The sequence below is a fragment of the Musa acuminata genome, chromosome BXJ2-8 (genome assembly GCF_036884655.1).
Source record: "Musa acuminata AAA Group cultivar baxijiao chromosome BXJ2-8, Cavendish_Baxijiao_AAA, whole genome shotgun sequence".
NCBI lineage: Eukaryota > Viridiplantae > Streptophyta > Magnoliopsida > Zingiberales > Musaceae > Musa > Musa acuminata.
This window is the reverse complement of record NC_088345.1, coordinates 5,817,208-5,839,940: the sequence shown is the minus strand read 5'-3', so window position 1 is coordinate 5,839,940 and position 22,733 is coordinate 5,817,208. Positions and strand designations below refer to the sequence as shown.

General features: G+C 37.1%; 2 protein-coding genes across 8 annotated transcripts in view; both read left to right on the top strand.

The window, feature by feature from the left end:
- The first annotated feature begins 2,731 nt into the window (after nt 1–2,731).
- On the top strand, nt 2,732–12,394 carry LOC135582509 (protein RETICULATA-RELATED 4, chloroplastic-like). 3 transcript variants are annotated; one of them, XR_010489200.1, is made up of 9 exons: nt 2,732–3,321; nt 6,113–6,181; nt 8,547–8,678; nt 8,764–8,817; nt 8,937–8,981; nt 10,514–10,653; nt 11,614–11,739; nt 11,844–12,005; nt 12,240–12,394. XR_010489200.1 is itself a non-coding variant. In XM_065120295.1 (8 exons), the coding sequence occupies exons 1-8, from the start codon at nt 2,800–2,802 to the stop codon at nt 11,890–11,892; spliced, it is 1,137 nt and encodes a 378-aa protein (XP_064976367.1). In that variant the 5' UTR covers nt 2,732–2,799; the 3' UTR covers nt 11,893–12,238. The 3 variants fall into 3 exon arrangements, 1 of the variants encoding a protein (XP_064976367.1); XR_010489199.1 differs by lacking the exon at nt 12,240–12,394 and adding an exon at nt 12,116–12,238; XM_065120295.1 differs by lacking the exon at nt 12,240–12,394 and having other exon boundaries at nt 11,844–12,238.
- Nucleotides 11,988–22,733, top strand: part of LOC135618891 (uncharacterized) — a 28,813-nt gene continuing 18,067 nt past the window's right edge. The window contains exons 1-9 of one of the 5 annotated variants that reach the window (XM_065120291.1): nt 11,988–12,005; nt 12,240–12,351; nt 13,151–13,472; nt 13,577–13,710; nt 15,817–15,889; nt 15,983–16,198; nt 16,293–16,565; nt 19,025–19,159; nt 19,236–19,361. In XM_065120291.1, coding sequence (XP_064976363.1) covers nt 12,320–12,351; nt 13,151–13,472; nt 13,577–13,710; nt 15,817–15,889; nt 15,983–16,198; nt 16,293–16,565; nt 19,025–19,159; nt 19,236–19,361 — 1,311 coding nt within the window. In that variant the 5' untranslated portion in view covers nt 11,988–12,005; nt 12,240–12,319. Of the gene's footprint in view, nt 12,006–12,239; nt 12,352–13,029; nt 13,473–13,576; nt 13,711–15,816; nt 15,890–15,982; nt 16,199–16,292; nt 16,566–19,024; nt 19,160–19,235; nt 19,362–22,733 lie in introns of those variants that run through there. The other 4 variants (XR_010489198.1, XM_065120290.1, XM_065120292.1 and 1 more) reach the window with 4 other exon arrangements.

The window sequence follows — 22,733 nt, the reverse complement described above, 5'->3', positions numbered from 1 at the left end:
TTAGTCATTGATGCCTCTAGTCTCACCATGTTCCGTAACACCACCAACACCCATCAAGATTTCTTGACTTAACATGATGTTGACCCCCTAAGAACACCCAAGGCTCGTTAATCACTCAACAAAAGGGGCAACTCAATCCCTTACCATAGAGTTCAATAGACCTTACCATCATTGGTCCATCATACATGAGTCTAAGGCACAGTCTTTATACTCCATGGAGGACATCCTTTCAGCATAATTGCAATATATGAACTAGAGTGTCGGGAGTTTCAACTATCCAAGGGAGAAGACTTGATCGATCTCATCTTGGGTCAATTATCATTCGTTCCAAAGATCCAAGAGAAGCTTATCTCCACCAACTTCTATCTTCTAACCTAGAGGCATTTGATGGCTTTGCTGACCCGACTAGCACATCATAACTTTTTATGCTGCACGTTGGGCACTCTAATGTGTCACAATTTTCTTATTATATTACGAGGCTTAATATGAGATTGACACCTTTGCCTAAAACCACTCTCAAGTAGCTCGTATGCCCAATTAGTAAAAGAGTTTGAGCAACAATTTATTGGGAATATATGCCCTTAGCATTTGGTAGCAACCCTCTTGGGACTTCGACAAAGGGAGAAAGAATTATTCTCAGATTTCATCACCCAATTCACAAATGATATATGAAGTATAGTCTATGCCCATTTATTACTTCTCATACGGACCTATATGATAGGGCTTAGGCTCTCCCGTCTAGTCGTCGATAGAGAGAACATCGATAATACTTAATAGTACCTAAGACAATTTAAAGAATCAATCAATATATTATCATCAGGATAATGGTCTTAATCAAACATACGGAGTCACATAAGAGACTGAGGTCGGAAAGACCACCACCATAAATATCTCACTTGAGATGCACCCAGTAAAGCAGAGACCTAAAAAATTTACCTCTAACAGCTAGCGAGCCACATCGAAGAGGTAGACAAGTAGTTAGGTATTGGATTTCTTTATAAGGTGTAATACTCATAGTGGCTCTCCAATGTTATACTTGTTGATATATCAATTTCAACAAGGCATGCTCAAAGAAAAACTATTACTCAAAACAAGCATCTCAAAAAGCTTCTTTCACCACCTCCACTAACCCACGCAAGGCTCTCTACTTTTTTAGCGTACACTACATGGTTTCTTTTGCCACCTAGATCGAGAAGACTCGAAGGGGATGGATCGATCATGGTTTCCACGTGTCCCTAGATTGAGACCACTCAAAGCATCCAAAGTGGAGAAGGAAGAGGAAAAAGGGCCTGATCCTCTCATCGAGCCGACTTCATTGATATTAGAAGAGGTCTTCATCTGGGTCATCATACTACGCTACGACGAGCGAAGCAACACAATTCTCCTTGAGTTCCCTTGCGTGCGAGTTTCTACGGCCTAACGTGGGTCCCCCAACCTCACATCGGTAGGTTAGGTGAACACAAATTCCATTACCCAATGCGGATGGTTTGGAATTCTACCCGATGCATGCATCTCGGTTGGATGGTCATTAGAAGAGAGATCTATCTAATCAAATCAACCCGATAGAATGATGTATTAGTGAGCATATCGATCAACCCAAAGCAACATTTGACATATGAAGTGTATGAATTAATCTGTCCACCATCTATCATTTGAAATAGATAGATTGATCAACTAGTCAAGATATTTCACCATCTAACATAAGCTCCTTAGCAATACTATAATAATTCAAGCTTCACTTGATGTCTCCACCCCCGGGTAAGAGTTGGAGGTTACCTTATGCACTAATTTAATTGATCTATGAGAATTTTTTTTAATAATTATGATTATTACATATTAAATATTAGTATATAAAATTTTCTTATTAAATGTTAAAGGTTCGAAACATCAACCGACATATTTAGAAAATATAAATTAATTTAATTAATAAATATCTTGATAGTTTATTATAAGATTTTTAATTCGAATCCCCGATGATTATGATGCTGATTCGAATCAAACTATACCCTGCTTTAATTCGATCCGGTAACATCGAGCTCGGCCAACGATGCAGACTCGAACCAAAACCCAATCTACATCGAGGTCAACGGCTCGTCAACGGGACATCTTTATTTCTCGTAATCCATGATTTGAAATCATTCGACAACTGTCTCCGTTGTATCCTTGCTGACTCGGGATGGTGACATGCGTCAAGCAGAGAAGTAATGCTACACCCTCGGGAATACGATCCACCAACAACGTCCAATGACAACAAACTATCATCTCTTAACATCCAGTGGACCCACCTACATTTGTCCTTGTAGTTTACGCTAAAGGTTTACGAGTCCAGCCTTACGTGGCTTCATCTGCTCCTGTGGGCTCCACATATCAGGCTTCTGAGAGCCACAGAGGATGAGGTGAAACGTCGGGGATCAAACATGAAAAGTGGAACATTATCCCGTTCCTGATCCCCGGCGGGCGGTTCTTAACCGCATTAGCTACGTGTGGTTGGGCACATTCAATAATCTCTGTCTTTGATTCAGGCCACATAAGGCTCAATCACGAAGAAGGTGTCGAGATGACGTGTCGAGCCCACAAATCAAGTACTGTGAAAGGAGACATCACCCTGGATATGTTTCAGGGCTTTGTCGGTCGTGCTGACTTGTTGTCCAGCGTCTCTTTGTTTGTTGGGTCCAAGTTCTGAGTCAACCGAGAAATAAAACGGGTAACGGACTGTTATAGGCATCGAGGTGGAGATGGGGCCGTCCTCCCGCCCACCGCAAACCAACCGGCCATTCCTCGCCGATCTCTGGCCCGACGATGGCGGCCGCTGCTCCAGGCGCAGCGGGACCCACCAGCCTGCGAGTTTCCTCCTCCCTCTCCCACCGCCTCCCTTCACACCCCCTCGCGTCGCCCCTCACCGTCCGCTTCTTCTCCCGCTCCCTCCCTCCACGCCGCATCAAGATCTCCCTCCCCTCCTCCGCCCGCCGCCCCGTGACCGTACGATCAGGCGGCGGTGGAGGCGGCGAGGGCGGAGGCGGAGGCGGCGGCAGCGGCGACGGTGATGGAGAGGATGGGAGCTCGGGGCGGAAGAACCGGTCGGAGGCGCTGCTCGTGCTGGCCGAGGCAGGGCGGACGCTGGAGAGCCTCCCGAAGGACTTGGCGGCCGCGATCGAGGCCGGGCGGATCCCTGGGTCAATCGTGCAGCGGTTCTTTGAGCTCGAGAAATCGCCGGTCTTCCGGTGGCTGCTCCAATTCGGGGGGTTTAAGGAACGGCTCCTGGCCGATGACCTCTTCTTGGCTAAGGTCGCCATAGAGTGTGGCGTCGGCATCTTCACCAAGGTCCTTTCTTCTTCTATTCCATCTTCTCTTCGGATGACCGTAAGGTGGTTCACCATTGGGTGGTTCTTCCCCTGATGAGGTCTTAATGTGGATTTTTTAATGAGAAATTGATGAGGTCTCCTATGTAGTCTTAAGGTTGTTCTTTGTTCCATTCTTGTAGATGGAGTTTTGATTAATTTGGTGACTTATTTTTGCTAATTTTAGCGATTTTCTTTCTCATGCTGTAGGCTGTATACATTTTATGGTTAACATACTGCTTGTTTTTTGTTCTCGATTTTTCCTGTTGCTCATTTTCCTGCTTACGTTGTTTTTGTCTATTCTCAGTTTACAAAATTCTGGTTTGTTTCCGATCTTCTTTTGGCTGAAAATGTATGTCTCTAGTCCATAATCACCATTTCTCGACACTTCTGTATCAGAAAACGGTTTGATGCCTTTTTGTTCTATCTACTTGCACCTCTGTGAGATAACTAATGAGGTTCATTCTGGATGATGCAACTTGAACGGAATTCCTGATTCTTAGTTAGAAAATCTATTTAGAATAACTCACTTTCTTGATTGGTGAGACTGATGTTTAACAAAGAGTTGGTCTTCATTCTACAAGAATCGAACTGTCTTGAGTAAGGAAATATAATGTTGTGCTTTCAATGATCTTCTTTGTGGTTATAATCTGTGGATTAACTTTCTGTTGTAAATTAGGGGAAATTAGCCATACATTTCCATTTTTTTCTTGCACAATAAGTGAGAAAGTTGTATAAAATTGAACAGAAGTTGCACTTGTTCTTCTTATGTACATAAAGAGAAGATTAATGATTGTGTTCTGCCTATCATGGTAGCATTGACAGTAAGAGCTCCCTATATGAGGTCTGCTGGATAGTTTTCTGCAGGAAAAAACAGATTATGCCAGTAGAAAATTAGGAAAATTATGAACTATAGCTAGTATAAGCTGATTATACAGAAACTGTTGATATTTTGCAGTTGGAAAAGATTTGACACAAAATTTCTGGTAAAAAAACAGAAAATTTATTAAACTAGGGAGATTAGTAAAACAGAAAGAATAAATATGACTGGGGCTATTAGAACAAAATTCTATGTTTTGTCTCAAGTATAAGCTTAAGTCCTTGTTTAAGTTAATTTAGGGATCTATAAGAGAAACAAGAGCCACATATTAGCTTTGTTCTCTCTTTGATGAGGCCTTATCTTCTAAGATAAGCCTTTTTTTTCAAAGCTTTCCTAAATGATTAGGGGTTTTTGTGATCAGGTAAGAATGGGAACTCATCTAGAGACTTTTTTTTTTTTTTGTTCTGTATTTGGTCTCCTGAATTAACTCTTGAACATCTGTGAAGTTAATGAAGAAAATCACTGTACACAAATCGAAAGTTCAATCTTAATTTAGTCTGGCCTAAATTATATTGATTCACTTCTGTGGCAGCTCATTATTGATGGCTTTTTCAGTTGGTGCATAAGTGTTCAATGCACCATTGATGCCTGAGAATCTGAGGGTAAAACCCACTCGCAGTTTTATTTCTTCTTAATATTGCAGGTTTTCATTTTTGTAATTTAATGAACAAGTATGAAGAATTTTTTTCAGTTGCAATAGATTGTTCAGCTTCAAGCTTAAAATATTAGTAATGAAGGAGTCATTTATTTGATTTAGTCATTCTTGCTTCTTTGTTTTCTTTGTAAATTATTCTTTTATTACAGGATCTTAGGTTTTAGAGGCTTTTATCTGAAATTTTGTGTAATTTGAAAGTTTTCTTGTCCTTTCTTTTGCATCTTATGCTTATGTCTTTTTGAGGATGTCTATGTCTCACTTCGAGAAAAGGATAATAGTCATGTCTGATGCTTTAGGGAATTGGGAGACAACTGAACTTTATTAATTCGAGTATTAATTTCGAACTTTTGTGCCTTTCAGGGGCACAGGTGGTTCAATTTGCTCAATTACAGTATCTAATCTTTGCTATCTAGAGGTCACATTGCTGAGGTGGTCCAGGTGAATTAGGTTGGATTTAATTTGCAGACTACGATTTAGACAGGATTGCACAATTGAAAATAGTAAATAGTAACAAATTAAGAAGATGCCATATATGACCATTTTAGCTAAATTGAATTAAGATATAATTGAAGTTCTATTGTTGGAGTAGGTTTACAACAGAAATTAGGTAATAATAACACTAATATTTGCTTTGGAAAAATAATATCAAGTAATTCAGTATGAGACACTAATGAGGGAGTGAATAAACAGTAAAGAAGATGATGGTTAGTAACAAATCAATTTTACTTTTAGATCACTGTTACTCTTATGCTCCAGAATTTTAACAGAATTAATATCTAATCATCATCATATGTATGTCAGTTTTCTACAACTGTACTTTCATGTGTTTGAGTGTTTGATGACTTTTTCTTGCTTAGAGTCCACCTCATCTGTAAAAGATTTTTATTTTCTTTCACTGTAAAATATTTCCTTTTTCTTTAAATGTTTAATCAGTGATAACTAAGAAACTACCGATATATTTATCTATTTCTAATTACATCATGATGTTTAATTTCATATAGAGAGGTAAAATTTGCACAAATTACTAATTTTGTTACAATAAGATAAACTACCTAAATTGTGATTTGTTATCTTTTTAATAACATGTTCTCTTATTTTTGAGTTCATGCAAATGCAGAGAAACCTAATATTATTTTATTTGTTTTTCTTGGATTACTATTCTCCCCATTAATAAAAAATATTTTCATTTCTAGAAGATTTTACTCCAAAGATACTAATTTATTAACTTGCCTTTTTCAGACAGCTGCAGAGTGGGAACGTCGCAGAGAGAATTTTATGAAGGAATTAGATTTTGTTTTTGCAGATGTGGTATGGTTTCTTATGGAATTATTTTCTTCTTCATATTCTGTTTTCAGTTACTATACTGTTGAAATGTAGACATAGAAAATGTAGCCTTTATTTTTTACCCTTTGTTCTTTTTTGTAAATAATTCTGCATGCTCTTTCTGTTAGCTTGATGTAAACTCCTCTGCAAGCAGAAAAGGTAAAAATTGCCAACAAATCTATTAAATGATAACTAAAGACTTGTGGATATAGCATGTGATTGAAGAGATACTGCAAGGTTAATTTTAAGCATAAAGGCAAATCACCCTATGAACTTGCATTTACAATTTTTCTGGAAAGGAATATATAAAAGCACAACAAAGGAAAGGATACAATACAACTCTATGCTTTGTTGTTTTATGTTTTTTCTTTCTTGCTCTAAAATTGATTGAATTATATAGAGCATGGGTGACCTGATTGGGCTATTAGTATGTTTATCTCTTGCTTTGATTGCTTTCTCACAATCTTTTAACTACAATGTTGTCAAACAATTAATTAAGGCCTTCAAAATTGTACATAGATATAAGGTTTTGTTAAACAAATTACTTTTGCAAAGATTAATCAGGGGCTTAATTTATCCATATTATCTGATCCCAGTATATTTTGCCTGATATGTAGTTGTATTAGTCTAGGTTGATCTGATTCCAACCAAATTTGTGATCTTTTTTTTCATGAATTGATCAAAACTAGACAGATCAACTGTAGATTAAGCTAGTATTTGTCAATCCCAACTCATTTTTCAACCTTAAAAAGATGCAAAAGAAGAGAATATGTGGAAGGAAGCCAAGAATTTCTGCAAATGGTAACCATAGGAGGAAAAAAGGAACAACTGAAGGAGGAAAGATGCCAAAATCCAATTATGACTGTGAAACAGAGACTCTATTGTTGTCGTGTAGACCATTTGTCTTGATGCTATTGCTTTATTTGCAATTATCATTGTTATAATGTTCATTGTTTGCCATAGTTCCGAACAAAGATGAAAGGGTAAAGGGAGGAGTGATAAACAATCTACCATGACAACTACAAGTTGTGATGTCTCAACTATTTGAGTTGACCACATCGATCTTCTCCCACCATTGATTTGTGTAGGGATACCTCAAATTACACAAGTAAAGGCTCAAGATGAAGCACTCATTTTTGTTATAAATATAAGAGTACTTCTATGAGTAAATATTAAAATATTTCAGATAAACATAATAAGCTTTGAAGGGGATATGCTACTGTCTTTTAGGAAGAAGGCAAGCGAAAGATGTTATTGTTGGCCTTACACAATATTATGAAGCACTCAATTTTGTGATAATTATAGGAGTACTTCTATGAGTAAATATTAAAATATTTCTTAGATAAACATATAGGCTTTGAAGGGGATATGCTACTGTCTTTTAGGAAGAAGGCAAGCGAATGATGTTATTGTCGGCCTTACACATTATTACTATCTAGAGCAGCATATTGCATTCAATTATGCACCACATACACAGAAAACCTTGTTTCCTGAGATCCACATATTAAATATTAATATGTAAAACAGTAAAACCTTATTTCATAACCTTGTTTCCTAATCATTTAAATATGAAATAGTGATTCTATCATATTTCTTCTTGTTTATGTCATTTTTTTTTTAAAGACCAAGGATTCACTTACTGGCCACTGAACCTGTACAAGTCCAGGTCCGAGCTATACTGGCATATTGTGTGTCACTATGCTGGTGCATACTGCAATACTGTTGGGCAGGGAGAGGAAGGGAGGAAGAAGGAAGAGGAAGAAGAAGAAGAAGGAAGAGGAGGAAATGTACTGGATAGGCAGACCACATCTTGCAAGCCCTAGCAGCCACCATAGCCATCCAGATTAGCTTTTAAGCTGTTTGGGCTACATTATATACATATACATAGGAACCAGACTGGACTACCCAGTTTGGGCTACTTCACACACCGATTGACAGTTGGACCGGTAATGTAAGCCGAACTTTACCAAACTATACCAAGTTAATCAGTTTTGAAATCCTGTTTTAGACTTTACGTAACTATTATTATCATGCTGAGAATAAGGATTATCAACTCTCCCTGATTTTTCCCTTGGCATTTCTTTCAAGATATATGCAAATCCTTGAAAGTTAAGAATCACTAGCCTGGACATGATGCAATCCTTACATTTCCCCATGGCAACTGTTCAATACTTGATACTTCTGGCTTAGGCAACCTTGTCAAGAAATTGGCTTGTTATAAAACTTTAAGGCAAGTCAGCTGATTGATGATAGGATTTCTTCGATGTCATACATATTTAATGCTATATTTAACATCAATTGTTTCCCTAAGTTGTTTTTTCTTCATTTCATGATAATTACTGTTGCTTAGGTAATGGCCATAGTTGCTGATTTTATGCTTGTCTGGCTTCCTGCTCCAACGGTCTCTCTACGACCACCTCTTCAATTCAATGCTGGACCTATTGCAAAGTTCTTTTATAACTGTCCTGATAATGCTTTTCAGGTGAATGATGTTTCTCACTTGTTGATTAATTCAAAGAAAAATTTTCGTTAGTTGTATTTATAAATGGCAATCCTTCTTTTACCAGGTTGCTTTGGCTGGAACATCATACTCATTCTTACAGAGAGTTGGTGCAATTATGGTAAATTAACAAAATTTTTTGATCAACTATTATGGTTGGCTTAGTTTTGAGAAGCAAGGAGTTGTTCCTTTTTGCTGAGTGCACTTAAAATATTCATTTAATTATTGTCTCTCTCACAGAGAAATGGATCTAAGCTTTTCATCGTTGGGACAAGTGCATCTCTGGTATGCAATATTTGTCCAGCTTTAAGGCATTTTCATGAAATATTTAGCATTTTTCTTTCCTTTTTCTCGAGTTCACACCAAGCTATGGTAACTTAATTCTAATCAAGGCTATTGAATCTTGTATGTTCTCCAACAAAGTTTCCAATAAAATGGATTGTGTTTTTAAAATTTCCCTGTGGAGCACTATGAAATTGAATGTTGTGGGTTGAAAACCCCTTCCATAGAGTATATCAGAGATCTTCCAAATTGCCTCAGAAATAACTTGGACTGTTTTGATGGCGTTTACTACATGTCTTCCCTACTGAAAAGCCAAAATGGTATTTGGATTTTGGATCACAAATAATTTGGTGCTCCATGCATCTGAGAAGCACCTAGAGAGTAAGTAGTACAACTGGCATCTATTTTTGCTTGTCTTGACACAATTCTTAATCCCATTTATACTGACTACTATAAATTCTCATCCCGTTTATTTTTTTTTTGGTCATAAATTTGATGATATCACATGTTCATAGAGGACCTCAATTTTCATGTGCAGCAATATTTTCTGTTCCATATATATTCATCTTTTGAATTTGAAGTCAAGATTGTCTGCGAACGAAAAAATCAAAGAAAAGATGAAAATTCACAAATTTGGCCTTCCTTTCTGAACTTGAAATAAATAAGGCCTGCCTATGTAAGGTCTACTACCTTTTGGCCTGAAATCTTTTGAAACTTTTTACTGAAAATCTGATACCAATGTCTCAGTTATTGGCTTAGTCAATCAGTTGTGGACCTATGTATCTTTTCTTGCTCAAGTAAGGATGGAAATATTCAGGTTGCTTCATGTCAGGCCAAACCTTTTGAGTAAGTCAAAAAAAGAAACATATGAATGTTCCACTATGAGGATCACGGAGAGGCTTTTGGTTGGCCAGAGGTTAGACAATTATCCTATTTATTTATCGTGGGTGGGTTTTTCGTTGCTGAGATGTTAAATCATTGTTGTACTTAGTAATCATGGATGGGTTTTTGGTTGAGCAGATGAGTTGTTTATGAAATTCCTTTACCTTACACTTCTAGTTGAGTGGGTTAGCAGTAGCGAGCCACAATTAACCAGATATATAATCCAGTTTACTGTATTACTGCTGATCAGCATATAAAGTGTGGTTTATATCTTTTATATAGAGTTCTTTCGGCATTCATTTGGTCCAAAACTACAAACTTGACAAAGAATTGGGTAATAATAATAATATGCACTCCTTTTAGATGTTTTTTGGGGGATGTATTTGGGATGGCAACTTGACCACATCAAAGGGGTGAGATATTGTTGGGAAGGAATTTTGAACACATCCATGGGCTGGGTTTTACCATGTTGGACAAAGTAGGTGTAGAATGTCTCTCTCTTATGTATACTATATATTGTAACATAATTGCTATTAGTTGTGTTTCATATAAAATTTGGCATGAGTTTAAAAGTTATTTTGATGCTTACAAGAAGTTATCAATTAATTCATGTTGAAACATGTTGCCTGACAGTTGTATCGAATGGTTTACAGATTGGTACTGGTATAACCAATGCTTTGATCAATATGAGGAAAGCAATTGACAAGGATTTTGGTGTTGAAGCAGAAGATGTGCCCATATTATCAACTAGTGTTGCCTATGGAGTCTACATGGCTGTTTCAAGCAACCTTAGGTATGAATGAAAATTCAAATAACTTTTCTCATTGCTCTTTTATTGTTTATCTGTTTTGACAACTTGTTAGTTTAGCTTAAGTTGTTAACAAAATGTTTACATGATAAGCTGTTTTCATAGCTAAGTGGAGTAAATTGTTGGTTATAATTACATCTTAATGGCTGGGTGAAGTTTATATGTCATGTCTTTCAACTTAGAGTTCACTATTTATTTTATCTTTTTACATTTTCAATTTTTTTTAGCAATGTATTCCTCATGGTTAAAATACTTATAAATCAACAAAGCTAAGTGCTTCCTTTGCTTTTTTAAAACCTTATTTACATATACTTTCTTGACCAACAAATTTAAATGCAAGTACTCCTTCGCAGTGTGCTTTTTTTGAGTCATCATTATGGTAATTATCATTACTTAGATACTTGATATGAAGGACAACAATTTGTTTTTCACAATATAATATATGTCCCATTTCGGCAAATAAAAAAAGATTTTTAAATAAAAATAATCCCATAAATCTTCAATTAAGCAGACACTTGTATATTCCAAAGGTGATTCCTAATGACCTAATTCATGTCTAAAATAGGAGTCGTAAGTAGCAATCTGTCTGAAAATAAAAGCATTTGAAGTATTGTCACACCCTAGAGGTCCCATTGCTTTGAAGGACTCGAGATATGTTCAGATTTCCTAGTTCTCTTCTCAAGATGCCTACCAGCAATTTCATATGTATACCTGAGAAACTTTTTTTCGAGCAGTGGACGCTATGGATATGGTTCCTAAAATACACTAGTAGTCGTTTACTCAACTGTTTATTGCCTGATTGTACCTTCATATGGTCTTCCAAAAAATATGGTTTAGTTTATGATCACTTCCTGAGATATAATAATGAACAGCTTTCACATCAATATTTTAAATGTGGCTTCAGCTGCAATTTGGTTAGTTAGCATAAAATTCTATGCTCCACAGGTATCAAGTATTGGCAGGTGTCATAGAACAACGCATTCTGGAGCCCTTACTCCACAACCAGAAGCTAGCACTGAGTGCACTATGCTTTGCAGTTCGTACCGGAAACACATTTTTGGGATCCCTGCTGTAAGTTCCCCCTTTTTTTTTTCGGCCACGCTTGCTGCCCAAGTATCTCTTTTGAGGCATTTGTGTATTTCCGTGGTTGAATGTTCAAATTTCCTATTGAGCAGATGGGTTGACTATGCTCGCTGGGTAGGGGTCCAAAAGATCCGGGAATGACGTGCCAGATAAATGTCATCGCTCGTTCTGGTCGCCTTATGTCATGAAAGCTCAGTCTGAGATACTTCCTCGGATGCTGGTCATCAAGTTGTACCTCTTGATCAGTGTGGAAGGTATTTATTGGTAGCCAAGTTTCATTTCTAAACTGCTTGTCATGATTTTTATGTTGTTTGTTCCTCTGACTGGAAATTTCTGATTTCCCATTGTTTTCTTCAAAGTGCAGAATGAATCTGCCAGATTTACTTGAAGTTATTCTCTATCGGCCAATACTATCATGGAAAACTATGTTTTGAAGTACCATATTTAAGATTTAGCATATAAAGCCACCAACATACTTGCTTTTGCAGGTTTCTAAGAATGTGCTTGTGTTCTTCATTTTTAACTCTTTAAAGCTTCAGTACATAAGGATCCATCCTGGCTTTCATACATGTACAAATCCAGATCTCTAGTGGTTGCAAGGTAAGTTACATAAGGAGATTTGTTTGGATGAATTTGGTGCTAATATTCTGAGTTCAATATTAGTGGCAGTATTTCATTATAGTTCTCAAAAAGAAAAAAAAAGAGAAGCTTAATCCCAAAAATTTGTAGGATCAATAATACCCTTTCACATCTTTCCTAAATCCATCAAAGTCTTGAAATACCTACATAAAACCACAAATGTAATGAGAAATCTTATTCATCTAAAAGCATGTATTGTAGTTACTGTAGACATTATATATTGCATACCCAACTAACATAATGTTTCTTCTCTTCATCTGTACAAAGCACTAATGCATCCAACATCAGTCCCATCTTCTTTCATGACAATACATATATTGTCTCAACAATATCGCATGCATGCAGTGTGGATATTAGAATCAATTCCACCCTCCTCTTCAACTATTGTCTCCTTGAACCTAAATCTCAGTGAACTATCAAAGGCTTCAATATCACTCACTCATAGGGTTCCATTAGAAATCATAGAGGATCATCCCTAAAATAAAAAGAAAAATCAAATATAATATTTGTAAATATAAGTTTCAAGTCCTATGTATAACAGTGACTCAAATATCTAAAAATTATATCATTAATATATAAAATAAACAAAATCAAACAAATTATACTCTCTACAACACGTTATACTGTATCAGATATCTCAAAATACACCTTCCTATGCACACTGCGCCAGAATTGAGGGGCTCCGCGCGGGCCCACCTCATCTTTCATCATAACTCGTGTACATGTCACGTGCAAACTCGAAAGAGGGCTTCCTGCGCAGGCCCGGAAACAACCCGAGTCCCGATCTCGGTCTATATAAGTCAACACGCTGTCGTGGGTCGAACCAAAGAGATAGAATTGGGCCTTTCTTTATCATTCCCATGGGAACCAGAGTGGGAGAGGGAGTGCGGGAAGGAAGAAGTCCGCCCGAGGTTGTGATCGCAATGGAAGAAACCCTAGCGGAGCAGGAGGACAGGAACCTTAACTCCGACTCCTCTTCCTCCTCTTCCGACGACGATGACGAGGCCGCGGAGGACCTACGGATCAAAAGCCTAGAGAAATCCCTCGCTGAGAATCCCTTCGACTACGACACCAACGTCCAGGTAATCCCGTCGTCGATGATATTGTTGCTTGTAAATGGCCGCATTTATGTACTCTGTAGGAGGCTTGGTCACCGTGCCTTGATCGCTTTCGTTCTCTTGTGCAGTACATTCAGTGCTTGCGGAAGTTTGGACGTCTAAAGCAGCTGCGGCAGGCGAGGGAATCGATGAATGAGCGGTTCCCCTTGAGCTCAGAGATGTGGCAGGAGTGGATAAAAGATGATGTCTCATTGTGCACGAGGTAGATGCTTTCTACCTTCACTTGAATTTAGGGTTTGTTCATGTTATAATGCAAATTTCTCTCATCTGTGCGCTAGGCAACTGTATCAAGATTCTATGCGTCATCTGTTCATGCTCATCGACCTAGGTTAAACAATAAATTTTAATTGCATTTGAGCCGCATAAGATGTCAAAGTACAAAATAGTATCTAATGCATTTATTCATTAACAGAATCTACAATCAGAATGACTTTATAACTTTTTTCACACAGCTGTAATGTCTCAATTATTTGGAGTTGGCTACATAGATTTTTTCTGCTCATAAGCTATGTTTAGGGATTTACCAGTAATAGCCGCTGATCACATTCACTTTTGCATTTCTTGCAGACTTAGGTACATAACCCATAGAAATATGCATTTGACAACTGAAACTCTGAAGGAACAGCTATTTTCCTCCAATTCTCCTATTATATTTTTCCTTTTCTTATAGGCCACACTAGTATATAACACATGGTTGAAACTTAGACCACAATTCCCTGAGCTGTTTTTAAGCTCCACTGACATTGCAAGCTGCACTTGATTTCTAGTAGAAGTTAAACTAATTCATACCTTATTCAGTAAATGAATCCTAAAGTTTTCCACAGTCACATTAAAACCAAATTTGTTAACCATGCTACCTCTTGGTTAAGTGGGCTGGAGGGTTTCAAAAGTTCAGAGACATGAATGTGGCTTAGCCATGTCCCTCCGCGCCCAGTTACCTAGGTTGATGATTGTGTTGACATAAGTGTTTGATCTCAATTCTTTTTGTTGAGTCTTTCAGAAAGGTGTTATGTGTCATAAGCCTTTGTGGTAAATTGGAATCTTTAAAGTCCACTGCTAGATTTTGAATAAATTTTACATGTTGCCAGTTCATGTCATATTTGAGTGCTTTAACTAATTCTGCATTCAGGTAATGCCACTCCTTTTGTACGTACATAGTGCCATGTAATGACCAGAATGCTATTAAGGATCCTTAAAATGATATGTTGCATTCATTTCATAGTGGATTCTCATGATCACCTGTATGATTATTTCTACATTGTCATATTATGTGTATCAGAAGCTAAATTTACACAATGGCCTTCTGAAGGAATTTGAGAACTTGTATCTTTATTTATGTTTCTTTGTTATTATGATCTTCCTTTTTTAGTGCCATGAAAGTTATCATTGTATTGTCTCATTCTTTTCTATCTTGGTGGTACCTACTGCTCTTGGCCACTATTATTATGGAACATAGCCAACCAATGAGAGAAGATTTCTGTGTGATTCTATCAAAAATTGATGAAGAGATTCAAACCGGCCTTAAGACCTAGTAAATTAAAGATAAATAGTTTAATGCAAGGAACCTGCAAAGAAAAGGCAAAATCGGAGAAAGGTGGGCGAGAAGAGGCCTAAATTGTAAAATTCTGTGAGAAAACTACATACAATGTTGAGTGATCCATTTTCATGGATGAAACTGGATGAGTCATTAATTGAGCTGAAACCATCAGAACTTCTGATACTAGGCAAAGCCAAGTGATGCCTAGTCCAATGAGTTGGTTTCAGCTGAAACCAACCAGACTGGACAAGTTTTCATTGATTACCAGCTGTAATTAGTCCCTTTAGGCCTGACTTCTAAGTTTTAGCTGAATCTTTAAACTGTGCCTGGGTGTGCCCTTCCTTCTATTCTATCCTAGGATAGATAAAATAAAAACCCATGCATTCTTCTTATTAATTAAATTTCAAATGAAACTTTTATGTATTGTGATTGTGCATGTCCTATTTGCACTATTTTATATTCTGGTGCTTCTCTCGTGTTGGTAGTTCTAGTATCTTTCATATTGTTGTAGACAATTCAGGCCTTGCACAGGTTCTAAGTGCCTAAAATTAATTTTCAATTACATCATCACCCTTCTTAGTTAACTGTTGTTATCCTTGTCTCTTTTATTAAAATGACCAATATGAATGCAGACCTAAGTTAATTCAATGCATGCTTGCTGATGTAACCTGTACATTAGAAGACTTTTTTAATATTTGAATGAGTATTTTGTTTCTTGTTTCTAATTCTGTATATTTGGAATTAAATATGTATTAATTCATGTTTTATAAGAACATTTTTAAACAGTTCTGAAGCTTTCACTGAAGTTGAGAAGCTTTACGAACGTGCTGTGCAAGAATATTTGGTATGTTGGGTTACTAACCACAAAGCAGCCAAAGTTTGATAAGTACACTTTGTCAGTATCTGTTTCCTAATTTTAGCTATCCTTCCAATGCAGTCTGTACCTCTATGGTGTGATTATATAAATTTTGTTCAAGAACATGATGCTTCAATATCTCGATGTTCACCAGATGGTGTTTCAAAGATGAGACAGTTATTTGAGCGTGCTCTTACTGCTGCTGGGTTGCATATCATTGAAGGCAATAAAATATGGGAGGCATACAGAAACTTTGAACAAGCTATATGTCTAATTATGGGTGACAATGAGAATGAGGTCAATATCATAGGCACAAAATATTTTTTTTGGCATGCTCCTATTTGTTTTAGACTGTTATTTCTTTCCTAACTAAACTCTTCCTTCTTATTAGGAAAAAGAAAAACAAACTCACCGTGTTCGGAATCTATATCATCGCCAATTATCTGTTCCTTTGGTTGATTTAAGATCAACACTAAGGGATTATAAGCTTTGGGAAGCTGAACAAGGGAATCATAATGACGCAAACTCTGAGTTTGATGGTGTTCCTACAAATATTATTTCTGCTTATAAAAAAGCAATTGAAGTTTATAATGCTCGTAAGCAATATGAAGAACAAATTTCTAATCATGATGCATCTGATTCTGAGAGGCTTCAACAGTTCATGGTACTGTGAAGTTTTATTGAATGAGAATCATTTGCTGACATACCATTATCTCTGTGCTGTTATTTTCTTCTTGTTTTTTATTAGGAATTATAGTACAGATTGTTACATTTTATTTTTTTATTTATATTTGTATATCTTGTTGATGGTTTATTTTTGCTAATTTTTTTCTTCTTTTGGATTAAGTTCCTTCTATAAAGGTTACCATGTGACTATTTAAGTTAAAGTTTTAGAAGCAATGCAATTCTATTGGAGAATTTAACAAGACGCTTGGACTGAGGATAAGGATTGAAATTTCGTACCGTACCGGTGTATCGAGCTTTGCTCGGTACGGTATGGTACGAGAGTACTGTTCGGTATGCTAGGGAATATCAAGCGGTACATCTATATATATATATAATATAATATAAAGAAATAATATAAAAAATTTAAAAAGGAGGCGTACGTTGCCTCGACGATGTCGTCTCCTCCTCTTCTCCTCGTCGCCTTAGACGATGAGAAGAATGCAGTCTCCTTCATCTCCTCATCTGCGGCGTTTGGCGAAGACGTCGAAGGCCGCAGACGCCTTCGGCCTTCAGCGAAAGAGGTGGTCTCCTTCGTAGACAAGGCTATGAAGGAGACCACCTCTTTCGCTGCTCTAGTCGTCGCCTGGCCGTTACCTCATAGATCGAGATCGTCGAGGGAGGGCGGCGTCGGATCGGGACACGTCAAGGTTCTTTCGATTCTCTCTCTTCTTCTTCCCTCGTCGCAGCTAGGCTGATATCGCCCGGTAGCGGGCGGTCACAGTCGAAATCGACCATTACCGCCCGAGACAGCCTCGTATCATTCGATACGGGGCTATATCAAGTGTTCTGCCTGATAGCGGGCAATATCATTCGAAATTTAAAACCTTGACTGAAATGTCCCACAAGAAGGAATAGTTGGGTCTTTAGAAGCCTCAAAATTATTTTGAACGTTTCTGGAATTTTTTTTCTAGTATCATGCATGTTTGCTAACATTGTTGAGTATGAGCTGATTGTTCACTGATCCAATATCGTTGGCTTTCTTCTTCAGATTTTGCCGCTGCCCTTAGCCCATGATTTTCTCAAAAGGGCTATTTTTAAAAAATTATGTTACTTGATCCTTCTCGTATGATGTCTGTGACTACTGTCAGACTGTATGTCTATGATAGGACTAATATGACCGTTGAATTATGTACACTTGATGCAAGTCAATATCTATCTAGGAACTCTTTTTGCATGCTTTTCTATGAGAGCATCATTATGTATCTGCATCCAGTACCTCTTTATATATATATTTTTTCTGTGTGATATGTTTGTGGGTTGCCTCTTTTATTGTTTGTATGTTTAATTTTAACTATAGATGGATGACAATGGAGGTAGTTGTGGCACTTGAGAAAATGGAATTTGAGTAAAATATTAAGCATGCTGGTAACTGTTAATTTTGATATAGAAAATCCTACTTCCAGGATAGATGGTTATGGTTACTGTATTCTGCATTTGTTTCTTTTTGTTTCTGCAATTTAGCTTTGATACGGTTGTACAATTTCTTTATCAAATGTCTAACTGCCTCTGTTTTATTTACCATTTAATTGTTTGCACTTTGTACTCTTTTTTTAAAGATTGGCTTAGTGGTAGTTTGTTACTTTGAATAGGTTAAGAGAAGAACTACAAATAAATTTTCTTATGTTGCTTAGTGAAGTTCATGTTGAAGGTAAATATGCTTGCAGTATATAGTGCGACGCTTCTTTCTAGCAGAAGCTAGTTTAGATAGTGATTTGGATTTTGGTGCTCTATATCATTATGGCATAGGTGTTCATTTAACTGAAGAGAGAAGGTTGGTAGTACTACTAAGGCTTATTTGGATGTCTTGTTGACAATAATATTTAGGTTTATATTTAATTGCATTTAGTCAAATTAGCAAAGTGTTAAAGGTAAGTACTATAGAAAATGTAGATATTTGACACATGTTTGCTAGAGTGATGGTTAATGTAAATATCGTTTTTGAAATTTATGCAATATGGAGTTGCTTTTTGACCAGGTTTTCCGTATCCATTGCTGCTAAGCCTCTGCTGGAGTCCCTAATGGTGACACATATTGCTCATGCGAGCCAATGGCTAAGAGGCATGTTTGACCTTAAATGAACTGGAGAATATGTGCCCATACCCTGTATGACTCCTTTCTCTGGCATGATATCTTCAGGTTGGGACACTATTTGTAGGTATAGTGACAATGTCCAAAAAGCATATCTCACACAATCCTAGTCGCACACAGTTTCTAAATGAACATGCATCTTACATCTAGCTTTTAATTGCTTGTTTGTTTGACAAGGTGTTCTTGAAAATTTTTCATGGGTCTCACTTTTGTTTGAATCTTAGTTGATACTGCTCCTTATTTTCAGTTATCTTCTACTGTGTTTCCAGTTACTGCTAGCTGAACTCTTTCTGTCACATTTGCTAACAGAACTATATAAAGTTTGAGGAATCTTCTGGAGACCCTGCACGTGTTCAAATCTTGTATGAGCGTGCTGTTGCACTGTTTCCAATATCTAGTGACTTATGGCTACGGTATTCTAGTGATTTGGACAGAACCTTGAAGGTGTTTCCATTTTACTGTTTTTTATTAAACATTATGGCAGATGTGATGATGACATAATTGGCTATTTTTGCTTCAGGTTCCTGCCATTCTGAGAAGTGTATATTCTAGAGCCACAAAGAATTGTACATGGGTTGGTGAACTATGGGTTCGTTACTTGCTCTCTTTGGAACGGCTTCATGCATCAGAGAAAGAGCTAAGTAATGTATGCTTCCTTCTTTTCTAGTTGCTGTTGCCACATTAGCACTTGACTATTAGATCAACATAGAACTTGGTTTCTCTAAGCTTCAAGATTCATTTTCATACTCAGCGAAATGCTTGCTTGGTATAACTTGAACTGAAACTAGGAAGCTGGTTGTACTTGCCAAGTGGACTAGCTTTATGGATTCATAGGTTCTCTGTCATCTAATTTTGTTGGACAGACACTTGGCATCATGTATGTAAAGTTGGCTTTAGATAGCATTTGATTATATAATTTTGTCAAGCCCATCGTGAGGCTGTCTTAATAACCTAGTTGATCGGATGCATATAACCAAGTTCCAGGCAAATCAATGGCTGACTGGTGTATTATATTGGCCAAGGCCTTAATGATTTGCTGTAGCAGTAGATGTCAGAGAGACAAGGGGTGGAGCTTGAGTAATTAAGTGAGATAGGTAGAGACATACAAGAACATAGGGGTAGAGCAAGCAAGGAGTGGCCTGTGTTACCTTTTCTTTTGGAAACATTCTGATCAAGACTGTAAAATAAGAGATTAAACAAGTTCTAGTATATTTGACAAATGTACAAATTCCAACAGTGAGTATGAACTGATTTGCCATGAAAATACCAAACCATTTGATATTTCTTATGAGTTTGATCATCTGCTCCCTATTTTTATTTTGCCTGTATGGAAGTTCTTTGTAAAAGCAATGAACCATCAAAATGTTACCCAGTGTTTTAAGAAGTGCTTGAGCGTTCGTGTATGTGCTCAATCAAGGGCCTTGCTTGAGTGCTTCTACGGTTCATAGGTTAGCACTTCAGTTGAAGTGCTAGGTGTACCAAGCAGTCACCTGGGCTTCATACGAAAATCCCCTCGAGTATGATCCATCGCGTGGGATCCAAGTCAATTGCTTTTATCCTCCAACCCGAGCTCCCTCTCTCTCTCTCTCTCTCTCTCTCTCTGACACTCGCTTGGAGCCTTCCATCTATTTGCATTGTACCCTATTGGATTCGAGTTTCCATGTTTCCATCGTCGGTCAGCTCCTCTACCCTCTACTCTATCTGGTACACTTCTTCTCTTCCCTCCCTTTTCTTTCTCCTCTCTCTGCATTGGTGTTCAGCTTGTTGTCAGTGTCCTCTCTTGTTTTTTCCTTCACCCTTCTCTCACCTCCTCTCTTCTTTTTGTGGTGAAACGTGCCTTGCGGCTGCTGTCCTGTCTCCCCTTTTCTCTTCGGTCCCTGTTCTTATTTACTCTCCCTCTCCTCTCTGCCATACAAGCTGCAGTTTGGCACCACCTTTCTGCTGGTAATGCTTGAATCAATATAGAATGAGTAGGTAGTAAAAAATCACCAATTGCTGAAATAATTAGTATTTTGGATTGATTGCTTATAAAAGGCATGATTAGAGTTTAGAGACATAATGCTCATAAAATAAAATGAGGCGGTTTAAATGTAGAGGGAGGCATCTAGGTTCTAGGTTGTTGTGTCCCTTGGATGTCTTTTAAGTTAGATATAAACTCACAAGATAATTTGAGGGCCAATTTTTCTATGGTTCAGGTAGCAGAGATGAGGATTTTAAAAAGATATATCTGGTACCCCTGGAACTCAGAATAACAAGTGGTTGTATTTGCGGATAGAGACATACTAGTTGATAATTAAAGTTAAATTCTTTGTGATGTGGGACATGTATAAAGCAGACCTCTAATTGAAGATGTTCGGTACTGACTGAGGGAGAAGAAGACCAGTTCAGATTATGAGTCAGGAAGGCCATAGCCTTTTCATATACAATAAGAAAGGAAACAGCCATCTTTTGATTACCAAGTGAAGATACCCTTAAATAAATCTAGTGGCAGAAAGGATCCCATAGTTTTGACCAGAAATAGTTGGAAGGATACTTCTTATATGAAGTAAATATAGCAAAACAATTTTGGAATGCTACAATTGGCTTGTGTTTCTAACCTGGAGAAGTCATAAGGTCATGAGACTCGATGACTCATGATGTGATTGACAATATGTTTAGTTTTGAATACTTTCTGAAAATGGCATCTCAACTTTCAGATCAATATATTACAGAAGTGTCCTTCAAGCAAAAGGCAAAAGCATGCATGTTATATTCAGCTTAATGAAAAGAGGCATGCTGATAATTTTTTTGGGCATTTTGCTTTTAACCTAGCGATTTTTATGAGCATCCGCAATCTTTTACAGTTAAATTTCCACCATATGAGCCTTAGTATATGCGCCAGTACCACTAGCTATTATTCATATTTTGTATTTCTGGGAACAAACTTTTACATTTGAGGCCATTTTGTGCCTAATGAAGGTGAACAGTTTCAGCATGGGTTTTGGACTTTAAGAATCGTTGCATAGTTCTTTTCTAGATTGCAAGAATTATGAAGTTTTGCTGGATAAGTTACTTATAGTGAGCATGCTTGGTGTTTGATGCAACAAAGGCATCGTGTATTCTGATGTTTATTTCTTGTAGTTTTAGTCTGATTGTTGTGAATCACCACCACCAATATCAACTATGTCTCCGCCAGTTAGCAATCAGGTTTTTTATTTTTAGCTGCGAATGCTAGTAGCCATAGCACCACAATGATCAATACACTTATAGTCTACTTTTAAATTTCTTATGAACTTACCATTGTAATAAAAAAATTACAGTTGAAATTTTGTCATTCCATAAAAGGGATGTGACATGGAACTTTGTCTTGCCTAAAGTAGCTAAGTAATAAGACCAAACTGGTTCTGATTCATTCCAACTTTTTCAAGAGAGTGGTATTGATGTAGAACAGAGTAGAGAAGTAGAGAGGAAGAGAGGGGAAGAGAGAGAGAAAAATGTGAGATAAGAGAGGAGATTAAGAGACTAGAGAAGATGCAATTCGTTTCAGTCAAATGTAAAGTGTTTGATTCATTGACAAACTCCACTATTTATAGGGGTTTAGGAGCCTTGGTACAATTAATGAAGACAATGATTCTCAAGAGTAATCTCCTAGGGACTTAGTATGCCTTTTAGAAATACATAATATGACTTATAGGACACCGAAATAGTAAATGAGCGTACTTAATACAAAAGAAGTCCTTAGAAAGACTAAAAGACTTTTTAATTTTCAACACAACTCTTAGAATTTCTAAGCCAACTGATTGATGACTTTTTGTCGATTTCTTTGTCAAAAATAATCTTTTCTCAAATCTTTTGTAAAGTTAGATGATTTTTTATCATTCTCTCCTAGTGGAAAAGAACTCGACCCTGGAGAGTGATCTGGAAGGTATTGGTCTAATAAGTCTGGTGCAAAGTCACGAAGTTCCTCCAAAGTAATCCAAATGCCATTGTAAGCTAAACGATCATGCCACTTGACAAGAAAGTGTTGAGTAATGCTAGT

Excerpts from the sequence above, each read along its gene's own strand:
- LOC135582509 (XM_065120295.1), top strand. The coding sequence starts at position 2,800 with ATGGCGGCCGCTGCTCCAGGCGCAGCGGGACCCACCAGCCTGCGAGTT. Across the intron at positions 3,322-6,112 it reads GCGTCGGCATCTTCACCAAG|ACAGCTGCAGAGTGGGAACG; the intron begins GTCCTTTCTTCT and ends TGCCTTTTTCAG. Across the intron at positions 10,654-11,613 it reads GCTGTTTCAAGCAACCTTAG|GTATCAAGTATTGGCAGGTG; the intron begins GTATGAATGAAA and ends TATGCTCCACAG.